The 18,018-nt window shown below is 41.9% G+C and overlaps 2 protein-coding genes across 5 annotated transcripts in view; one reads left to right on the top strand and one right to left on the bottom strand.

Moving 5' to 3' along the window:
* LOC137433778 (rho GTPase-activating protein 44) overlaps positions 1-18,018 on the top strand; it is a 171,131-nt gene that overhangs the window by 116,214 nt on the left and 36,899 nt on the right. For all 4 annotated transcript variants that reach the window (XM_068126089.2, XM_068126090.2, XM_068126088.2 and 1 more), the window contains 4 exons: positions 3,183-3,294; positions 7,333-7,414; positions 10,151-10,231; positions 17,643-17,756. In XM_068126089.2, coding sequence (XP_067982190.1) covers positions 3,183-3,294; positions 7,333-7,414; positions 10,151-10,231; positions 17,643-17,756 — 389 coding nt within the window. The remainder of the gene's footprint in view (positions 1-3,182; positions 3,295-7,332; positions 7,415-10,150; positions 10,232-17,642; positions 17,757-18,018) is intronic.
* LCMT1 (leucine carboxyl methyltransferase 1) overlaps positions 1-18,018 on the bottom strand; it is a 272,789-nt gene that overhangs the window by 243,170 nt on the left and 11,601 nt on the right. The gene's annotated exons all lie outside the window — the stretch shown is intronic.

Here is an 18,018-nt window from a genome sequence, read left to right as displayed (position 1 = left end):
ATTTGTAGTCTATGACCAAATAAACACAGTTACAGGCTATGAACCCACAATCCCAGGATCTTAAGCTCTCTGTTCAGATGGGAACAAAAATTAGGACAAACACAAACTTTATTTAATGAGAAAATGTCATAATCTGCATTTGTTCCCACATAAGTCCATGCAGAGTATGCACAAGTATGCACAAGTATGCGCAATGTATGCGCAAGCTAGTATGCGCAATGTACACTACCGATCAAAAGTTTTTGAACACCTCGATTTTTCCAGTTTTTATTGAAATTTAAGCAATTCAAGTCCAGTGAATAAATTGAAATGGTACAAAAGTAAGCAGTAAACTGCTCGAGGTTAAAACAAAAGTTTGGGTTAGCAAAAACGGGAAAATAATGTAAATTGCACAGTCATATTGTCAAAAAAGGCCTTCTTCAGGGAACAAGTAATGGATTAACAACTTACAGTTGTTCTGCAGCAATGTAGTGTAAATTAAGCCTTGAAAGTTGATGCAAACAATTCCTGCAGGTGTCCCAACCTCTGCTGATTACTTGATTACAAACTCCCTGTCTGTATAAAAGCAGTATTGGAACAGACTGTTATTACACCCTCTGAAGCATTATTTGGACAATATTGCACTGCAGGAAGTAGTATATTGCTATCATAATGGCGAGAAAAAGGCAATTAACAATGGAAGACAGACAGACCATTATAACCCTTAAAAGTGTAGGTCTTTCCTTTAGAGAAATTGCAAAGAAAGCCAAGGTGTCAGTGAGTACAGTTTCCTACACCATCAAAAGGCACTTGGAAACTGGAGGAAACTGATGGGAAGAGGTCTGGCAGACCCAAAGCCACAACAGAATCAGAAGACAAGTTTCTGAGAGTCAACAGCTTGCATGATAGGCGGCTCGCAGGCAGGACAACAGCTTCAAACACAGCTTAACACCACTGGTCGAAGTAAGCAAGTCTCAGTTTCAACTGTGAAGAGAAGACTTCGAGCTGCAGGTTTGACAGGTCGAGTGGCAGTAAGAAAGCCATTGCTAAGATGGCAAAATAAGAAAAGGAGGCTTGCTTGGGCCATGAAGCACCACCAGTGGACTATTGAAGACTGGAAGAAGGTCTTATGGACCGATGAATCAAAATTTGAAATATTTGGTTAATCACGCAGGGTTTTTGTACGCCGTCGAGTAGGCGAAAGGATTTTTCCTCAGTGTGTGACACCAACTGTCAAACATGGAGGAGGAAGCGTGATGGTCTGGGGCTCTTTTGCTGGATCCAGAGTCGGTGACTTGCACATAGTGACTGGCACCCTGAACCAAAAGGGCTACCACAGCATTTTGCAGCACCATGCAATACCCTCTGGTATATGCCTAGTTTATCAGGGATTCATCCTACAGCAAGATAATGACCCTAAACACACCTCCAGGTTATGTCAAAACTACCTTCGAGGAAAAGAACAAGACCGTAAGCTTCAAATCATGGAATGGCCAGCACAGTCTCCAGACTTAAACCCCATCGAGCTGGTTTGGGATTAACTGGACAGAAGGGTGAAAGCAAAGCAACCTACAAGTGCAACACATTCGTGGGAACCTCTGCAACAGTGTTGGGAAGAACTTCCCGAACAATATTTGATTTCCATTGTAGAAAGAATGCCACGAGTGTGTTCGGCGGTTATACCTGCAAAAGGTGGCTACTTTGCTGAGTCAAAAATTTAAATTACATTTTGTTAAACAAAATGATTCTATGATTTCTTTTTTATCTCCAATTGTTTATTTGTTCTATGCTTAATTTCAGAGTACATTGAGACATTAAACTGCATCAATTTCAGTAAAAACTGGAAAAATTGAGGTGTTCTAAAACTTTTGACCAGTAGTGTACTTGAAGAGTTTCACTTTCCTTACTTTTGGGTTTAAGCTTTCATTGCATAAGGTGGGGATTGCGAGCCGTTTTGGAACCCGAGTTTGGCTTGGCCTGCCTGACCGGACCATGATCACGTACCTTGATCATGTACCTTGATCACGTACCTTGATCATGTACCTTGATGACCATTGCGTTCTTCAAATATGGTTGGGTTAACAAGCGTAGGCATGAGGTACACGTAATATTCAAGAAGTACTTTTTTCTGGACATTTATTTCTCGCTTTTTCATGTTGCGCGAATCATTTCACTGTGATTGCATTTTATTTTGTGCTATATACCTGTCAGGCCGCTTTGTTGTTTCGCATCAACATCCCTCTTCCATTCCGTTTTGTTATCTTTTTGGTATTTGTTTTAACGATTCATCTTATTGGATCCATTGTTCTTTATTCACCATCTCAGATCATCCTCAATCTAAAATTATGATCTTTTCTACCACTGTCAAACCCCAAACCCACCTCCTTCCAAATTTCCAGTTTTTCCTTCCTGAGAGTTTGCTTCTGTATCCATCCTATCCACCCTGTGTGTCCTCCAATATCCGTCATTCCCATTTATATTGTTTGTCCAACTCTCCCCATTTTTTATCCTTCAACCATGGTGTTGTTGGTGCCCTCCCCCGTCTCTCTCTCTCTCTCTCTTTCTCTCTCTCTCTGCTGTTCATTTTGTTATATTACATCCTGATCCATTCAGGGTTCTAACTCTTCCACAAGCCTTGGCTTTGTATACAAAAAAGCATTTATTTGCCCCACTAGTTGCCCTTCGTTACCGGTATTTACACTGCGTGCGTTTGTGAGCATTCCTTGCAGGAAGACCATTTTGATTTCCCCACATGGATCAATGCAGGAATCTGCTCTGTTCCAAGTTGAACATCAACTCGTCATATATAAATGAAGTTCCTCACCTCTTTATTTTCTTTTCCATAAACACAATTGTAAAATTTCATTTATTTTTCTGTCAGTTTCTCCATACTCTTCATGGCACACGCACCTCGGTGGAAACCGCCTGTCGCTCTGCTCGACGCTCGGTGTTTTGCCATAGCTTTTTATCTTTGGGTCTTCCTTGGAAACACTTGCTGTGCACTTCGCACTCACTACTCGATATAATTGATCTTTGATTTGCATCGATCGGACTGTCACCAGTAAATGTTGCTTCCCTGAGAAATCTGCAATTTGTTGAAGTATAATTTAATAAGTTGACTTTTCACCATTGGACCATCAAAACCCGTCTTCTTATGGTAACCACAGCCAGGCCTAATTGCTTGTTGGCGTGCCACCGTTCAGGGCTTGTTCAGGGTGGCAGCTGCAGCTTCGCGCCTCAAGAAGCTCAAGATAGCCTTGGACTGTGGTGCCGTGGAGACCCAGGACTATGCTGGAGACCCGCACGCTGTGGCCGGTGCTCCACTTTTCTTTATTCTTTGTCTCTGTCTGAGCCTTTCCTTGACTCATGAATGTATTTATCCCCGCGACTACCTTGGCCAAAGTAAATCGTGCTTCAAAGTAAAGTAAAAGGTTTTTTATTCTTCTCTTGTACAAAGCTAAGTAAAGGAAGGATTTGTTTTGGATCAAGTTTTTTGCGAGGCCGAGGCAAATGAGCGCGACCAGTAAAGCTCTTATTTACTGTATTTTATTTGTTTGCGGAATGCTCACATGATAGAAATGCAAAGTGTAAATCAGTACTGTCTGACAAAGCACATTTTACCTGTCCCTGATGAAAGGGAAATTAACTTTTGGGCCCATTGAGATGGTGACAAAATGCTATTTCTGCAATTTTAACCTTTACCTTCATTTATTTAACACTCTAAGTTGCCTGCTTTGTGCCGGAATCTCCTGAGGTCACCACAGGGCCTTGTCCCGACATGTGTCGACCCAAACATGGGTCAATTTGCATTTTATTTTAAAACTAGCAGGAGTGCCCGGAATTGCTGGGGCGGGGGGGGGGGGGGGTGAGGGAGGAGGCAGAGGAGAGGGAGGGATGAGGAAGGGAGTGGAAGGGGGAGGGATGCGAGAGGGTGAGCGGAGATGGAGGGGATATACTACATATACATCTTTTGGGGGGGGGGGGAGGGGTGTGGCTTTGACAGGCCCCTCAGTTTTGGGGGAGGGGGGATGAGAAGGAGAAAAAATTTACCCGTGCAAAAAGTGCTTTAACTTCGGTGTTTTCCCACGTAAAAAAAGGAAATTGTAATACCCTTTAACCTCAGTGTTGCCAAGGTAAAAAAGAAAATTGCAATACCCTTTAACCTCAGTGTTGCCCAGGTTTAAAAAAGGAAATTATAATACTCTTTAACCTCAGTGTTGCCAAGGTAAATAATAAATAGCACCGCAAAGTGGGCGTAACCCCTCAGCCCATGCATGGTGGAAACCAATTTCAAGGTGGCGGCCATGTTGAAAATCGCAGCACGCCCATTTTCGAAAGGAAACTTGCTCTACTCAACGCCAACACACTGCAAAAATGGATTTAATCGGACAGGCCGTTCTGCTTGAAATTGACGGTAACCAAAAGTTGACGAACGCCTGCCCGGACGACGCCCGTGACGACAATACCCCTTAGCCCAATTTGGGCTGAGGGGTGAAAAGGAAATTGTAATACCCTCTGCCACCATCACCAGGTGGCGCTACACGGTACACATTTACATTAAGAATTTACGCCCCTCTCCCAGTTCTCCACAACCCCATATGAGGTCGTGGCCACATAGCCTATGTTACCCCCCACCTAAAGTTGTATTTATATTTGTACACTGAGTAAAGTATATAAGTGTTTATAGCTGGAGTACCCGGCGTTGCTCAAGAGAAAAAGAAACATTAATATATTTGAAATGAGGGCAAATATAATGCAAAAGCAATTGGTTCCAAATCAGAATCCACCACAAATGTCAAATCATAATTTCACCTTTTTGTTGAATATATGCTGCTGAATGTGCCGTTCATCATGTTTCTGAGTTAAGTATGAATCCGATTAGGAAGAAGAATAAGCCTTACTACCAACTTCGTACACTTCAGGAATCTCTCAATCTCTCAATCTCAGTCTGGTGATTGTTTTGTATTTATTTTTGTGAATGTGATTTTTTTTTTTTTTTTTTTTTTTGGTGTGTACCCAAATTTAGAATAGGTACACCGTATCCCTGCGCATCGTAAGAGGCGACTAAGGGTTTGCATCAGGAAGGGCATCCGGCCATAAAAACATTGCCTCAAACAGGGAACCATGATTGTCATGGGGCCCGCAAGGCTAACCCCTGCTTTCGTGGGGGAAAATGGCCTTAAAATGATCATTCATTCATTCATTCATTCAATGTGATTTTTTTGTATATAACTGTTGTATATAACTGTTGTATATAACTGTTGTATATAACTGTTGTATATAACTGTTGTATATAACTGTTTATATAACTGTCAGGCTTAGGCACTATCGAGCACATTTTATTTATTTATTATTTTCAATTTTTTTTTTCATTTTATTATTTATTTATTTTTTGCCTACAACACTCCCAGGCCCTCACTGATGAAGCTTTCAAAGTTTGACGAAGATCCGTTCAGCCATCTCTGAGAAAAATTGCGACACACAGACAGACAGACAAACAGACCAACAGCTCTCTTGTATATATATTTTCAAATGTCAACCATTTTTTCACGAAGTGGTTGTACAGGTTTTTGTGGAATTTCCTGGTAGTTTTATTTTTTGATGCCCAGATAGCACAATGTAATGGATCTCGGTATGATTCTGGCTCTACCTTTTTCACAGGTAAATTGTCGGCTCATGAAAGAGCAAAAAGTGCCGAGAAGTCTCAATTCGCGTCTGTACCACATAATTGGTCATAAATTATATAATATAAGTCTCCAGTGTCCGTTGATTCTTAACTCGGTCCAAAACAGTGCAAATGTAAAGTGTGTAAGTAGTTATTTAAACAGTTAACAATATTGTTTGTTGAACTTCTGTCCTAATTTCAGCTTTCTTGCAGAGGGCAGCAGGTTTTCCTCTTGGATTTTTCTGTATTTTGCTCCATGCATTTTCCTTTCTATCGTGACAAGTGTACCAGTCCCTGCTGATGAGAAACATCCTCATAACATGATTCTGCCACCACCATGCATCACAGTAGGGATGGTGTTCTTTGGGTGATGTGTTGTGTTGGGTTTGCACCAAACGTAATGTTGTGCATTTGGTCCAAAAAGTTCCATCTTGGTTTCATCAGACCAGAAAACCTTTTGCGACATGGCTGCAGAATCTCCAGAGTATTTTTTGCATACCTCAAACAGGAATCAAGGTCTGTTTTTTTGAGTAATGGCTTCCTTCTTGCCACCCTACCATACAGGCCATATTTGTGGAGTGCTTGGGATATTGTTGTCACATGCACCAGTCTTTACCATAAAGGCCTGTAGCTCTTTCAAAGTTGCCATTGGCATCTTCGTGGCCTCTCTGATCAGTCTCCTTGCTTGGTCATCCAGTTTGGAGGGACGGCCTGATCTAGGCAGGGTATTGGTGGTACCATATGCCTTCCACTTCTTAATGATTGTCTTGACTGTGCTCCAAGGGATATTCAAGGCCTTTGAAATATTTTATACCCACCCCATGATCTGTGCCTTTCCACAACTTTATCTTTGAGGTCTTTTGAAAGCTCCTTGGTACTCATGGTTGAGTCTTTACTGTGAAATGCACTACCCAGCAGAGGAAACTTACAAGAACAGCTGATTTTATTCTGAAATAATCAGAATCACTACAATTAAACACAGGTGGAGGCCAATTAACTTGGTGTGTGATTTTGAAGGTGATTGGTTACAGAGGGAGAGAGGTATAAGGGGGATGGACACTTATCCAACCAAGATATGCCAGTTTTGTATTTTTAAATAATTTTCTGAAATTTGTAGAATTTGCTTTTCACTTGGAAGTTGTGGGTTATGATGTGTAAATAAAGTTGGAATAAGTCTGATTTAATGCATTTTAATTCCGGCCTATAAGGCAACAAAAGGTGAACATTTTGAAAGGGGGTGTAAACTTTCTGTAGGCACTGTATATCCATTGCCACCCCTGCTTAGTTTAACAGGAAATGATACGAACTAGACATCCCCCCCCCTCCACGGATATGTCTCGTATTTCCTATTTCCGTGAGTCCAATTTTCATTCAGGAACACAACAATTATGGTTATTCATCTTGAAATTGCCACTCAACTGTTGTCTAAATGCCGAATATTATATTTAAAAGACAATTTGAATTATAGATTTTGTGCTTGTAATGACAGGTTAAAAGTGCTTGGCGAGCAGAACCGAGTCAATGTAAACACACACAGCGCATGCGTGAAAGGCCTCGTTGAGCATTCATACATCATTTTGAAAGTCACGTATTCTCAGCCATAAAACATTCACAACCAGCCCATCTTATGGCATGAGAGAAAATTGTTATTAAATAAAAATTGATTTATGTCCATATGTCTACCTCAGGTGCACTCAAGTCGTACCTGCGTGAGCTTCCTGAACCTCTACTGACGTTTTCCGTTTACGAACAATGGATTCAGGCATCCAAGTAAGAGGCTCGAGCTTTCACTTCTCTCTCTCCCTCTCTCATAATTTTGTGACAAATTCTGAATCGCTAACATAGTAACACGAATGAAAGCCATCCAGCATGATTTATTTGTGGTAATCTCGATCTTTATCTATGAATACTAAGCTGTAAATATTGCCATTTCGTGTGGAACACATTGCACCACATTATGACTCGTGATTGAATGGAGGGAGGGTCGATGTCCTACATGTAGTATGACCGTGAGGTGTAAAACTACATTCGGTTGTTGTCCCTCTTCCCCTCTCGCTACCTCTTTATTGTGGTAGTTTACCTCATGCACACGAAGCCTAAAACGGGGTTAAGCAATATTGGTTCACTATCTGTCCGTCCAGCCTTCCATCCACAAACTTCAGTTTATGATCGAGGAATGACATATTTAAATAGAATGTTATATTCAATAATATTCAATTTAAATACGTTTTTGCCTGAGGAAGAGCTGTTGAAATCTATCTATCCGGGTTCTTTCCAACATCTTTGTTCCTTTCACATTTCTTTCTACTTTTTCATATTTCTCTTTATTCATTCTAATTCTTGCTTCTTCTTTACTTTTCTCTTTCTTTATGTATCTGTCTTGGGAGAAGTGAATTCTTGCAGAAAATTTTCTAGAAGGTTCACTTGGCTGTGCTTGGATGGGTTTGAGAGTTGAGTAGCAGCTGAAACCCAAATCCTATCCAGGTTCCTTCTGATGACTCCATCTTTGCTCTTTCCTTCTTCTGGTTCTTTCTGATGACTCCAAAGCAGTGTTTGGTTTTCCATTTCATATCTTGAACACGAATTGGACCATGAATCGGAAAACAATCCTGCCCTTTTACCATACTTTGTCAAAGTGTTTGGCCAAATCGCGCATGTGCACAGAGAGGAGCAAGAATATATTTTTACTCTTTTTGTCTGTCTGGCAGTGAAACGAATTTGAAAATCCTTCCAAACGGGAAACTTACTGTTTTTAAGGACGTTATAAAAGACACAAACAGGTACGAGGAACTAATGTAACGTGCTGGATCGGATGATGTAATCGACGCTGTGGCAATGGCAGTAAAGTTCCAGAATTAATTTTCCTATTACCTATACATTTTTGTTATTTCAATTTAATTATATACTTGAACACTGTAGAACATCAATCACCTTATGGCTTCCAAAATCTCCAGTTTTGCAGTACTTGGACATGTTATACAAAGTGGTGTATAAGGCTGCATAAACGGTGCTAAAACTTTTTTTACTTTTTTTGTATACATAGTCGGGGCTCGTGGAATAGTACGTACACTGAATGGACCAGGACGTAACAGGACATAAGAGCAGTATACAGAGGGGTGAAACACCAACAGCAGAGTTGAAGGATAAGATGGAGACTTGGACAAATAATGTGTGTGGAGAGGAATCGGGGAAAGGAAAGGACACGTCTCCCTCTGTTGGGTGGGAAAGAAAACTCAGCTGAGAAACACTGGAAGTTTGTAAAGAGGAGGGATTGGGGTGAGGTTTTGGGATTAATGAGAGTGGAAAAGATCATGTTTTTGGATTGGGGATGAACTGAGATGTCGGTGAACAGCTGTCTTGAAGATGTGGAGGGAATAATGGGATTGAAGAGAATGTGGAAGTTGGTTCCACAGGCAGGAAAAAAGTGAAACGAATGAGTGGAGGTGAGCAGTGATGCTGGATTTTGAAAGTTTCACCAGTAGGGCGTAGTTGATGGACCATGTGCGCCCCGCAAGAATCTGGGGGGGGAAGGGAGGCAAAGGACGGAAAGAGCAACGGCTGCAAGACCAGAGAAGAGAAGAGGTGGTAGAAGACAGAGAGACCACCGACCTGTCTGTGATGGTGAAGTGATAGGCCCGTAGACTCTGCTTCAGTGCTGGAGATTCCATTGATCTTGAAGGCCTTCGTTTCCACAGCGTCAAGCTGAGCAAGCAAGGTGTGAGGCAGAGGAGCCAGCCCAGAGGGGAGAGCGGACGAAGGCCTTGTGGTGTATAGGAATTCCGGTCTGTCAAGGAAGGACTTGGCACAACAGAGGATGCCCAAACGGCGACTGGCTTTGGTGGCCAACTTTGAAACGTGGTTTGCCCAAGAAAGATCATGGCTGATATTCCGGAATTTTTTATTATGCAATCTTTAAAATCATTATTTTATTTCAGTTGAATTGTATACTTTAACACAATGCATGGGGGATATGGGGGGGGGGGGGGGGGGGTAACGTGTTCTATGAAATCTATAGCTATTTAATAAAATAATACTGTGTATGTCTGAAATGTATTTTAAAGAGTCAGCTGTTGATCTTGCTCCTGTTTGCATGATTGAACACAATATTCCCGTCTCGTTCTGATTTGACATGACCAACATAGGAACATGTTATTGAGTTCTTAAGAATGATAACTTGTGGTGGCCACCGTTGGCTCACCCAGTTGAAGTATGTGAGAAAGTAGACTTGTTTGGAAAACAAATTCTCTTCCAAAATCCTACATTTGCCAAGCAGGACTTTGGAAGAGAATTTCTTGGAATTCCCTCTTGAAGCTTTTGGAGTTACCCAAGTTTCGCACTCTCGGTTTGCACGTCCGCACACTGTTGGCGATAAAGCAATTATTCCTTTACATTTGTGAAATCGGTATCTTTGCTCATACTACCTTGCTTCATTGGTTTAATCGCAAAACAATACGCCTGCCACCAGTCTCCAATATGGACCGCATAACTGCATGCATCTCCCTGCAGTTTCCAGGACATGGACAAGCGTGTGCAGGAACTAAAAGCTGTGATCGAGACGCTTCCCAAAGCCAATAAAGAGAACCTTAGGTAAAGCCTACCGATTTGTCACAAATTATTTGTTTCGCTCTATTCTGTTAAATATGTTATATTGCCATGAAAAATTATTTGTTGTATTATTGTATTTCATTCTTTGATGTTACCTGCCTGGTGTTGGGCTAGCGGCTAGGGTGCCAGCTTAGGATCCTAGGATCCTGGGTTCGAATCCTGGTCGATCGCTGAATTAACGCCAGGGGGGTTGACTCAGCTTGTCATCCTTCTGAGGTCGGCAAATTGAGTACCAGTTCACTGGTAATTCCCTGTTTGTCGTAAAAGGCGACAAAAAGGGTTGGCGGCAGGAAGGGCATCCGGCCGTAAAACATTGCTTCAAAAAGGGGACCAAAAAACAACAACAACAACCACGGTGCCCGAAAAAGGCCAACCCCCGCTTTGCGGGGGAAAATGGCCTCTAAAGATGTTTTTTTTATTTGTTTTTTTTTATTCTTTGATGTTACAGTGCATTTGTTCGATCAACCATAGATCTGTTAAATAATTTATCAGGATTGAAATTTCTTCCAAGACATCGGGCTTAAATTATATAATCTCATTTTGTTCCTTTGTTTTGCCTCCTTGCTATCAATACCTCTTTTTCCCCACCAACTTTATATATATATATATATATATATATATATATATATATATATATATATATATATGTATGTATATATATATATTCAAAATGGAGAAGATTGTCATGGGGACCGCAAGGCTAACCCCCGCTCCAGCAGGGAAAATGGCCTTTAAAATGCATGTTGTTGTTGTTGTGTATATATATATATATGCAGTCCTGGCCAAAAATATTGACACCCTTGCACTTTTTTCAAATAACTCACAATTATCTCTAAAAAGAAGTTGAAATTGACAAAAGTATTTGGTCTCCACAATTCTTTGTTTCACTGTTAATATTACAGAACCTTTGTTTTTGATTCAGAACTTAATATATTCTTTTAATCAGAAAAAAAGAAAAGAAACGCCCCCCCCCCCCCCCCCCCCTGTTACACGGGCCTCCAATTTTCTTACCCCCTGTTTCTCCGCACCACCTGGTGCTGCACAATTCCCAATTCCTTCCCCTGCTGGTGCATCATTGTGACATCCACACAGCTCCGATAACCTTCCAGGTCTTTTTCAGACCAAACATTCCCCATTTACTTCCAAACATTCCCCATTTACTTCTTAACATTCCCCATTTACTTCTTAACATTCCCCATTTACTTCTTAACATTCCCCATTTACTTCTAAACATGCCACCTGTACCCCATTTTCATTCTTTCGTTCTTCCTTTAATTCACTCGCCCCAACCATCAATTTTGTCATTCCGGGCATTCAATTCTCCCTTTAAACCATCAATTTTTGCATTCATTCGTTCACGCCGCTCATTCTGAGAATTGCTAACTCAATTCCCTTCATTTGTCCCTCCAACCGATCACGCATTCCCCTCGTTCCATAAAATTTATTAACATGGCCTGGAAAGCATTCGGGTCTGTTCCCATTGTCCCCGGCTTCCTCATGGGGGGGGGGGGGGGGTGGGGGCGTGTGTGAACTAATGCTCGGGACGGGGGAGATTTCAATCCTATCCTCGTACCCCTCTATCCTCCTCGTACCCCTCTATCCTCCTCGTACCCCTCTATCCCTGGCCTGTTTCCATACTCTTCGGAATCCCCAACCCACTCGGCCATCTCACTCGCTTCCGCCATCCGCGGTGAAAAAGCAGTTCTCCCGCGCGCGTATTTTTACCTCTGAAAAAAAAAATCAATTGATATTTTTCCAAAAACACGATGTTGCGCTTCGTACACCAATAACTATAGAATTTGGACACCCTGGTCACTATAATCGATCCTCCCTCAGAGAGAGAGAGAGTAGAGGAGAGGAGATTAATAAATTTAGTATTCCGAATGCTGAGAGCAATTTCGCTCTCAGCGGGTGTCGAACTCACAACCCTCGAACACAGAGTGCCTGTTGAGTCAGAATCCCAAACTCTTGACACCAGTTGTCATGAAACTACCCTCTGGTGAACACCGCAGGGTGACACAGATGACCAAACGAGCTTTAACTCCGAGGCGTTCAATTCAATGGCAGACCTTCGTTATACGCGCGGTAGGGAGGCCGAAGAGCTTACCTTCACGAGTCCACCCGACATCGACCATGCAATAAATAAACTCAAACTGACACAGAATTAAAATGTACAAAAATACCAGTTTTATTTCAAGAAAATGCCGGTCACAAAATAATGCACAATAAAACTATCATTCCTAATTGGAGCGCTCTCACACAGACTTGATTACAACACAAGGGGAAAAAAATAACTGGAAGATAAATATGTGTAGTTTGTGGCACTTAGCTCAAATCGGCTCTTTAATCTCATCAGGGATTGTCAAAACCAACCCCCTCGCGTCCTTGGTGGGAAAATGCGATCATTGGCGCAAACTAGGCCTCGCAGCACGTCTGCTCACTCATGCCTTCGTCGAGAGCGCAGCTAGCAGGCCGCACCCGTCCACTTGTCGTCGTTGCGTGGGAAACTGCAGTTCTTGGTCCGCAGTTCCTCCTCCTCACGATGAAGATGTCGGAACACGACCGTTCGTGATGAATCTTCCTTGCGCAAGAGCAATAGCGACTGTTCGCTATGGGATCCAGAACAAGAAGAAGAAAATGTCGGCCGCACATTCCTTTATAGTCAAGGCTCTGACGTCATCTCACGACGTCTTTGTCCGCTCCTATCAGCGAGTTCCATCTTACCAGTCCTTGCGCCCATCAAATCCCGGACCAATCACTGCTCTTCGGGGCGTGGCTCCATGCCTCAGCCCGATTGAGGTGGTGATGTAACGGCTGCGGCACCAGTGGTAGTGTTCGATGCCTGGCTTCCCGGTTGGTTTTTAATTTGTCATTAATTATGGTGTCGATTGCTTGACTTGGCTATGGTGTGTAGTGTAGTGTCATAAGGAACACAGGAAAAGATTACAGAGGCAATTACATACAGGGGATTAATTTACCCATAATCCCTCACCAATTAACAAACTCCACCCCTCTCATGGGGACGAAGATACAAGTTCTTCCACAACATAGGCTCTACACACATTTCCTTCATCTTACATGGGGTTTCTTCTTCTTCTCGACAGTCGGAGCACACTACCTATGCATTCTACCTGGACTAAGGTATTGCCTACCCCCTACAAACGTAACAATACCTTTAGTCGGTGTAGTATACTGTTTATTCTACCAGATGAGCGCATGGGGTATTGCCCCTATGTTTTATATTGCAGGCACCTGCAACTCACCACAGGTGAGTTCAATTACAAAGTAAAGGAGAATCACCTGCTTGTAATCTAATTTTTGTTTCAACATTTTTCTGGAAGAAATGGTGCATTATTTGAAAAATGTTGCAAGGGTGCCAATATTTTTCGCCACAACTGTAGTATATACAACCTTGACACTTTCTAACAACAAACAGCTGGTCCCAGTCCACTGTAGGACGAAAGCCTTTCTCAACTGATGTTGATGGGTGTTTGGCAGACTTGCAACACTTGCCAAGTATGGGTTGGAGTGAGGGAGCACTCATGAGAATCGAAGCCACATGGCAGCCAGTGGAGAAAGACTCGTCTTCAACCACAAAACCAAACAGCCATCCCTTATAGTTTATACCATCGCCACCAGTGATGAAGGGAATCATGAAACGGGGATCAGGCAGGCATTTCTAAAGTAACACACAACATGCCACGTGCTCGGACCATGTTCCTTTATGTTGCTAAACGCCTTCAACTGGGTGAAACATGGCAGTCGGTGTTTAAGTTGGGGCTCCGAACTCTACTTGCTGATTCAGCATTGTTCTTTTTCCCTGTGAAGCAGCCAAATCGGAAATGTTGACTTTGATCCCAGGAAGTAGTGCGTAATCATCACAATAAAAGACAATACAACATTAGTTAAAGCTGTGGACAAACCAGGTAACTCACTCGAGCTTACCTTTTTACGTGCTACATTGTGATATTCAGACTTTGTAGTTTTAGTTCTTTCTTATTATAGAGTGACTTAGGTTCAGGTTCACAAAGACGCACTGCCCTGAATGGTACGTGAGACAAAGACAACAAAACATGAACAAAATCTCATGTAACATGGACTTTAAACCATTTCACAACTGGTGTAATGTTTAAAAAATTTAAAAAAACATATATATATTTTTTAATAGCTTTTGAAAAAAATGTGAATTTGTTCACCAGTCCAAAATGTTTGTAATCAGTCCTAGATTGGAAATCATGATTAGAAGTAACAAAGACAGAATAACTTACAAATTTCTGAGTGAAACGCAAGATAGAGCAATTGGATTGCAGACCCACGCCAGGACTTGTGACAAACAAACAAACAGACAGAATAACAAACGCAACCGACCAATATATAACCCCAGTTGTGGACATCAGACTTTCTCCCTCGACGGCATCACCAGCAGCACGAAGCTATGGAAAGGAAGTCCTTCAAGCGATTGTGGACCAGGAATATAATGGTGTTAAAATATGTACATATGTAATGTAAAAAACGGTCGCTGACAAGGATATAACAAGAAAGACGTCATGCAGAGCACGATACTTGCAAAAATCCACCACTCCCCCCCCCCCCCCCCATCCCCCATCCCCCCCAAAAGGTTTCCATTGATACAGCAATTTGTCCATTTCATCAAGATTAAAATTGAGGATCTTGATCAAAGCTCCGGTCAACAGGATGAAAAGTGATGATTTTTCATATGAAAAATGATGATTTTAGAAGTTTGACCTTGAGTTGACCTTTGACTTTTTGAACTCAGAAATAGTTGGTTTCCCAATTTAGTGAGGCACTATACAAATGCTGTTCAATTTTCAAGTCAATTGGATGAACATTGATGGGTTTTCAGATGAAAATTCATGATTTTGGAAGTTTGACCTTTTGACCTCAAAAATACTTGGTTTCCAAATTTAGTGACTCAATATACAAATGCTGTTCAATTTTCAAGCCAATCGGATGTAAACTTATGGGTTTTCAGATGAAAAATGATTTTGGAAGTTTGACCTTGAGTTGACCTTTGACCTCAAAAATAGTTGGTTTCCCAATGTATTGACGCAATGTGCAAATGCTGTTAAATTTTCAAGTCAATCGGATTTAAAATGGCGATTTTAGAAATTTGACCTCCAGATGACCTTTGACCTCAAATCAATAGGCTTCTCAATTGTGACGACCTCTACAACTTAGTGACGTTTGGTGACGATTGGTTTAGAATTGTGAACTGTAGGCCGATGACACAAACAAACAAACAGACAGAAAAACAAACGCAACCGACCAATATACTTGAAAAATCTTCGATTTTGCAAGTAACAAGAAGACGTCATGTCGAGCACAATACTTGCAAAGTCCACGTCCCCCTGCCCCCCCCCCCCCCCCGCCTCAAAAATAGTTGTTGATTGAATTCAGTTCGCTGATATGTAAATCCTATTCAAATTTCAAATCAATCGGATGAAAATTTTGAGGTTTTAAGAAATTTGAAAAAAAGTGGTTGACCTTTGGCCTTTTAACCAAAGCCTTTGACCTTTGGTTGACCTTTTGACCTCAAATATATAGAATTTTGTCGGATGACGAACTCTACCATTTAGTGAAGTTTCATGAAGATCGGTTTAAAAGTGTGACCTGTAGGCATGTATAAGTGAGCGGACAGACAGACTGTCCGTTTAAAAGTGTGACCTGTAGGCATGTATAAGTGAGCGGACAGACAGACAGACAAACACACACACAAACACACACACAAACAAACGCACAAACCGGAGTGATCAACATACTTGTCCAAAAAAAAAATGTTGTTTGCCAAGTAACAAACGGACTCAAGTGCAATACCCTCTCCTCTGGTGAGGGTAATAAACTAGAACGGCACTCAATGGAGCACACACCACCATGTTGAACAGTTATGTTTTGTATCCACTGATAGGCCAGATCTGGATTCGGACCTGAACCAAAATCTAATCGGCTTGTTCTTGTCACTTAACCAACTCATCCACCAAGTTTAGTCATAACTCGTCCATAACTTTTTAATTATCATGTTATATATCGGTTTTCACCCAATCACTCAATGGTGAAGAATCACTTAAAAATTAAATAACTCACATCCGAATCCATATTCACATCTTCACCAAAATCAAATCGATTCTTCCCCGTCACCCTCCCAACCTGTCCACCAAGTTTCGTCCAAATCCGTCCATAACTTTTTGAGATATCGTGCTATTTATCTGTTTTAGCCCTATCACTCAATGGTGAAGAATCACTTAAAACATTCTACTAGTCGGATCAGAATCCAGATCTTCACCGAAATTCAATCATTTCGTCCTTGTCACATTCGCTAACTCTCCGCCAAATTTCGTCTGAATCAGTCCAATTTTTTTTATATATCTTGATCATAAACAGACAGACAGACAGGGGTGAAAACATGACATCCATCCACCTTCGGTGGTGGGGGTAATAAATTAATTAACAGTTAATTTTGATAATACGATCTCTACCTTCAAAAGTCCTCGTCATCGGCGTTCATATGCAGGTTGTGAGTTTCCATCGTTTGGTCATGGTCATGGACACTGGTGTGTCGCTGATGCATTTCCACCTGAAGGTTACAGCAGGAATTTGTAATTTGCCCAGGGTGCCTGTGATAAACTCGCCTATTCGTCACGAAGGACACCATGGGATATTGAATGTCTTCCAATTAATGCTGGTATATGGGATGCCCAGTTTAACATCCATCCGATGAACGGAGCACTTTTTGGTACGTGCATCCTGCCTGTGAGCACCACTTAGCCAATTTATCGTTGGGTTGGGAATCGAAACGATACTTGACAGCTCAAGAGCAAGTGCACCATCTCCACACCATCCTGTCAGATACCCTAATGTCTTTGTCCTATCTGCTCTTCTTCTATGAGCCTTAAACACTCCAGGAGAAAGTGTGGGGGGTGGGTGGAGTGCAGAGTGCGGGGAGAAGGACATTGATATCATATATCGTCAAGAGTGGTGGGGTGGTGGTTCATTGGGGACATGTTGATCTTTGAGAAAAGGAAATGATGAGTTTGGATGGAGCGGTGGGGGGAATGGGAGCAGGATCAGGGAGGGTGGGAGAAGGCTACTTTGGGAAATTTATGAGAATGAGGTAAAACAGTAATATGGGATTTGGAGGTCAGAGTAAGGGGTGGGTTAAATTATGTGGGGGAGGTGGGAGTAGTGATGGGCCACTCCATATTGGGAAGATCCTTGGGAGGAGATGCCAAGGGAGATAGTTTATTTCTGCAATTCTGTGTATATAAAATACCTTTCGGTTATTTACTTGGAAACCTGAGTTTGTTTTGTTAATCCATCCTTCTTCGATATTCTTTTCTATTGTCATACACACGTGCCAGTTTCCCTGTTCTCCCAGGTACCTCGTCAAGTTCCTGTCCCGTCTGTGCCAGTCCCAAGATGTGAACAAGATGTCGCCAAGCAACCTGGCCATTGTCCTGGGACCGAACCTTTTGTGGCCTCCTGGGGATGGGTGTGTCTACTGCCTACATACATTCATTGCCCAACAAACTTCTGTTTTCTTCTCGCAATAACATCCTATCAATAATTGGAGCTTCACAGGCTTTGTTTTACAAGATGCACTTCCAAATGTTCTGTTGTTATGGAGACCTTATGAACTGCTCAGGTGACTGAAGTATTTTATTGGCGCTGAGGAAGCGCCTTTAGCGATTGACTTCCAGCCAGTGTAACGCTAATTCCTGTCACAGGAATTCTGAGATCATATAAGTGGGCGT

Source organism: Myxine glutinosa, chromosome 10 (assembly GCF_964187855.1).
Source record: "Myxine glutinosa chromosome 10, kmMyxGlut1.1, whole genome shotgun sequence".
In the NCBI taxonomy this organism is placed as follows: domain Eukaryota; kingdom Metazoa; phylum Chordata; class Myxini; order Myxiniformes; family Myxinidae; genus Myxine; species Myxine glutinosa.
The sequence above is the reverse complement of the archived record's forward strand: the minus strand, read 5'-3'. Positions and strand labels throughout refer to the sequence as shown.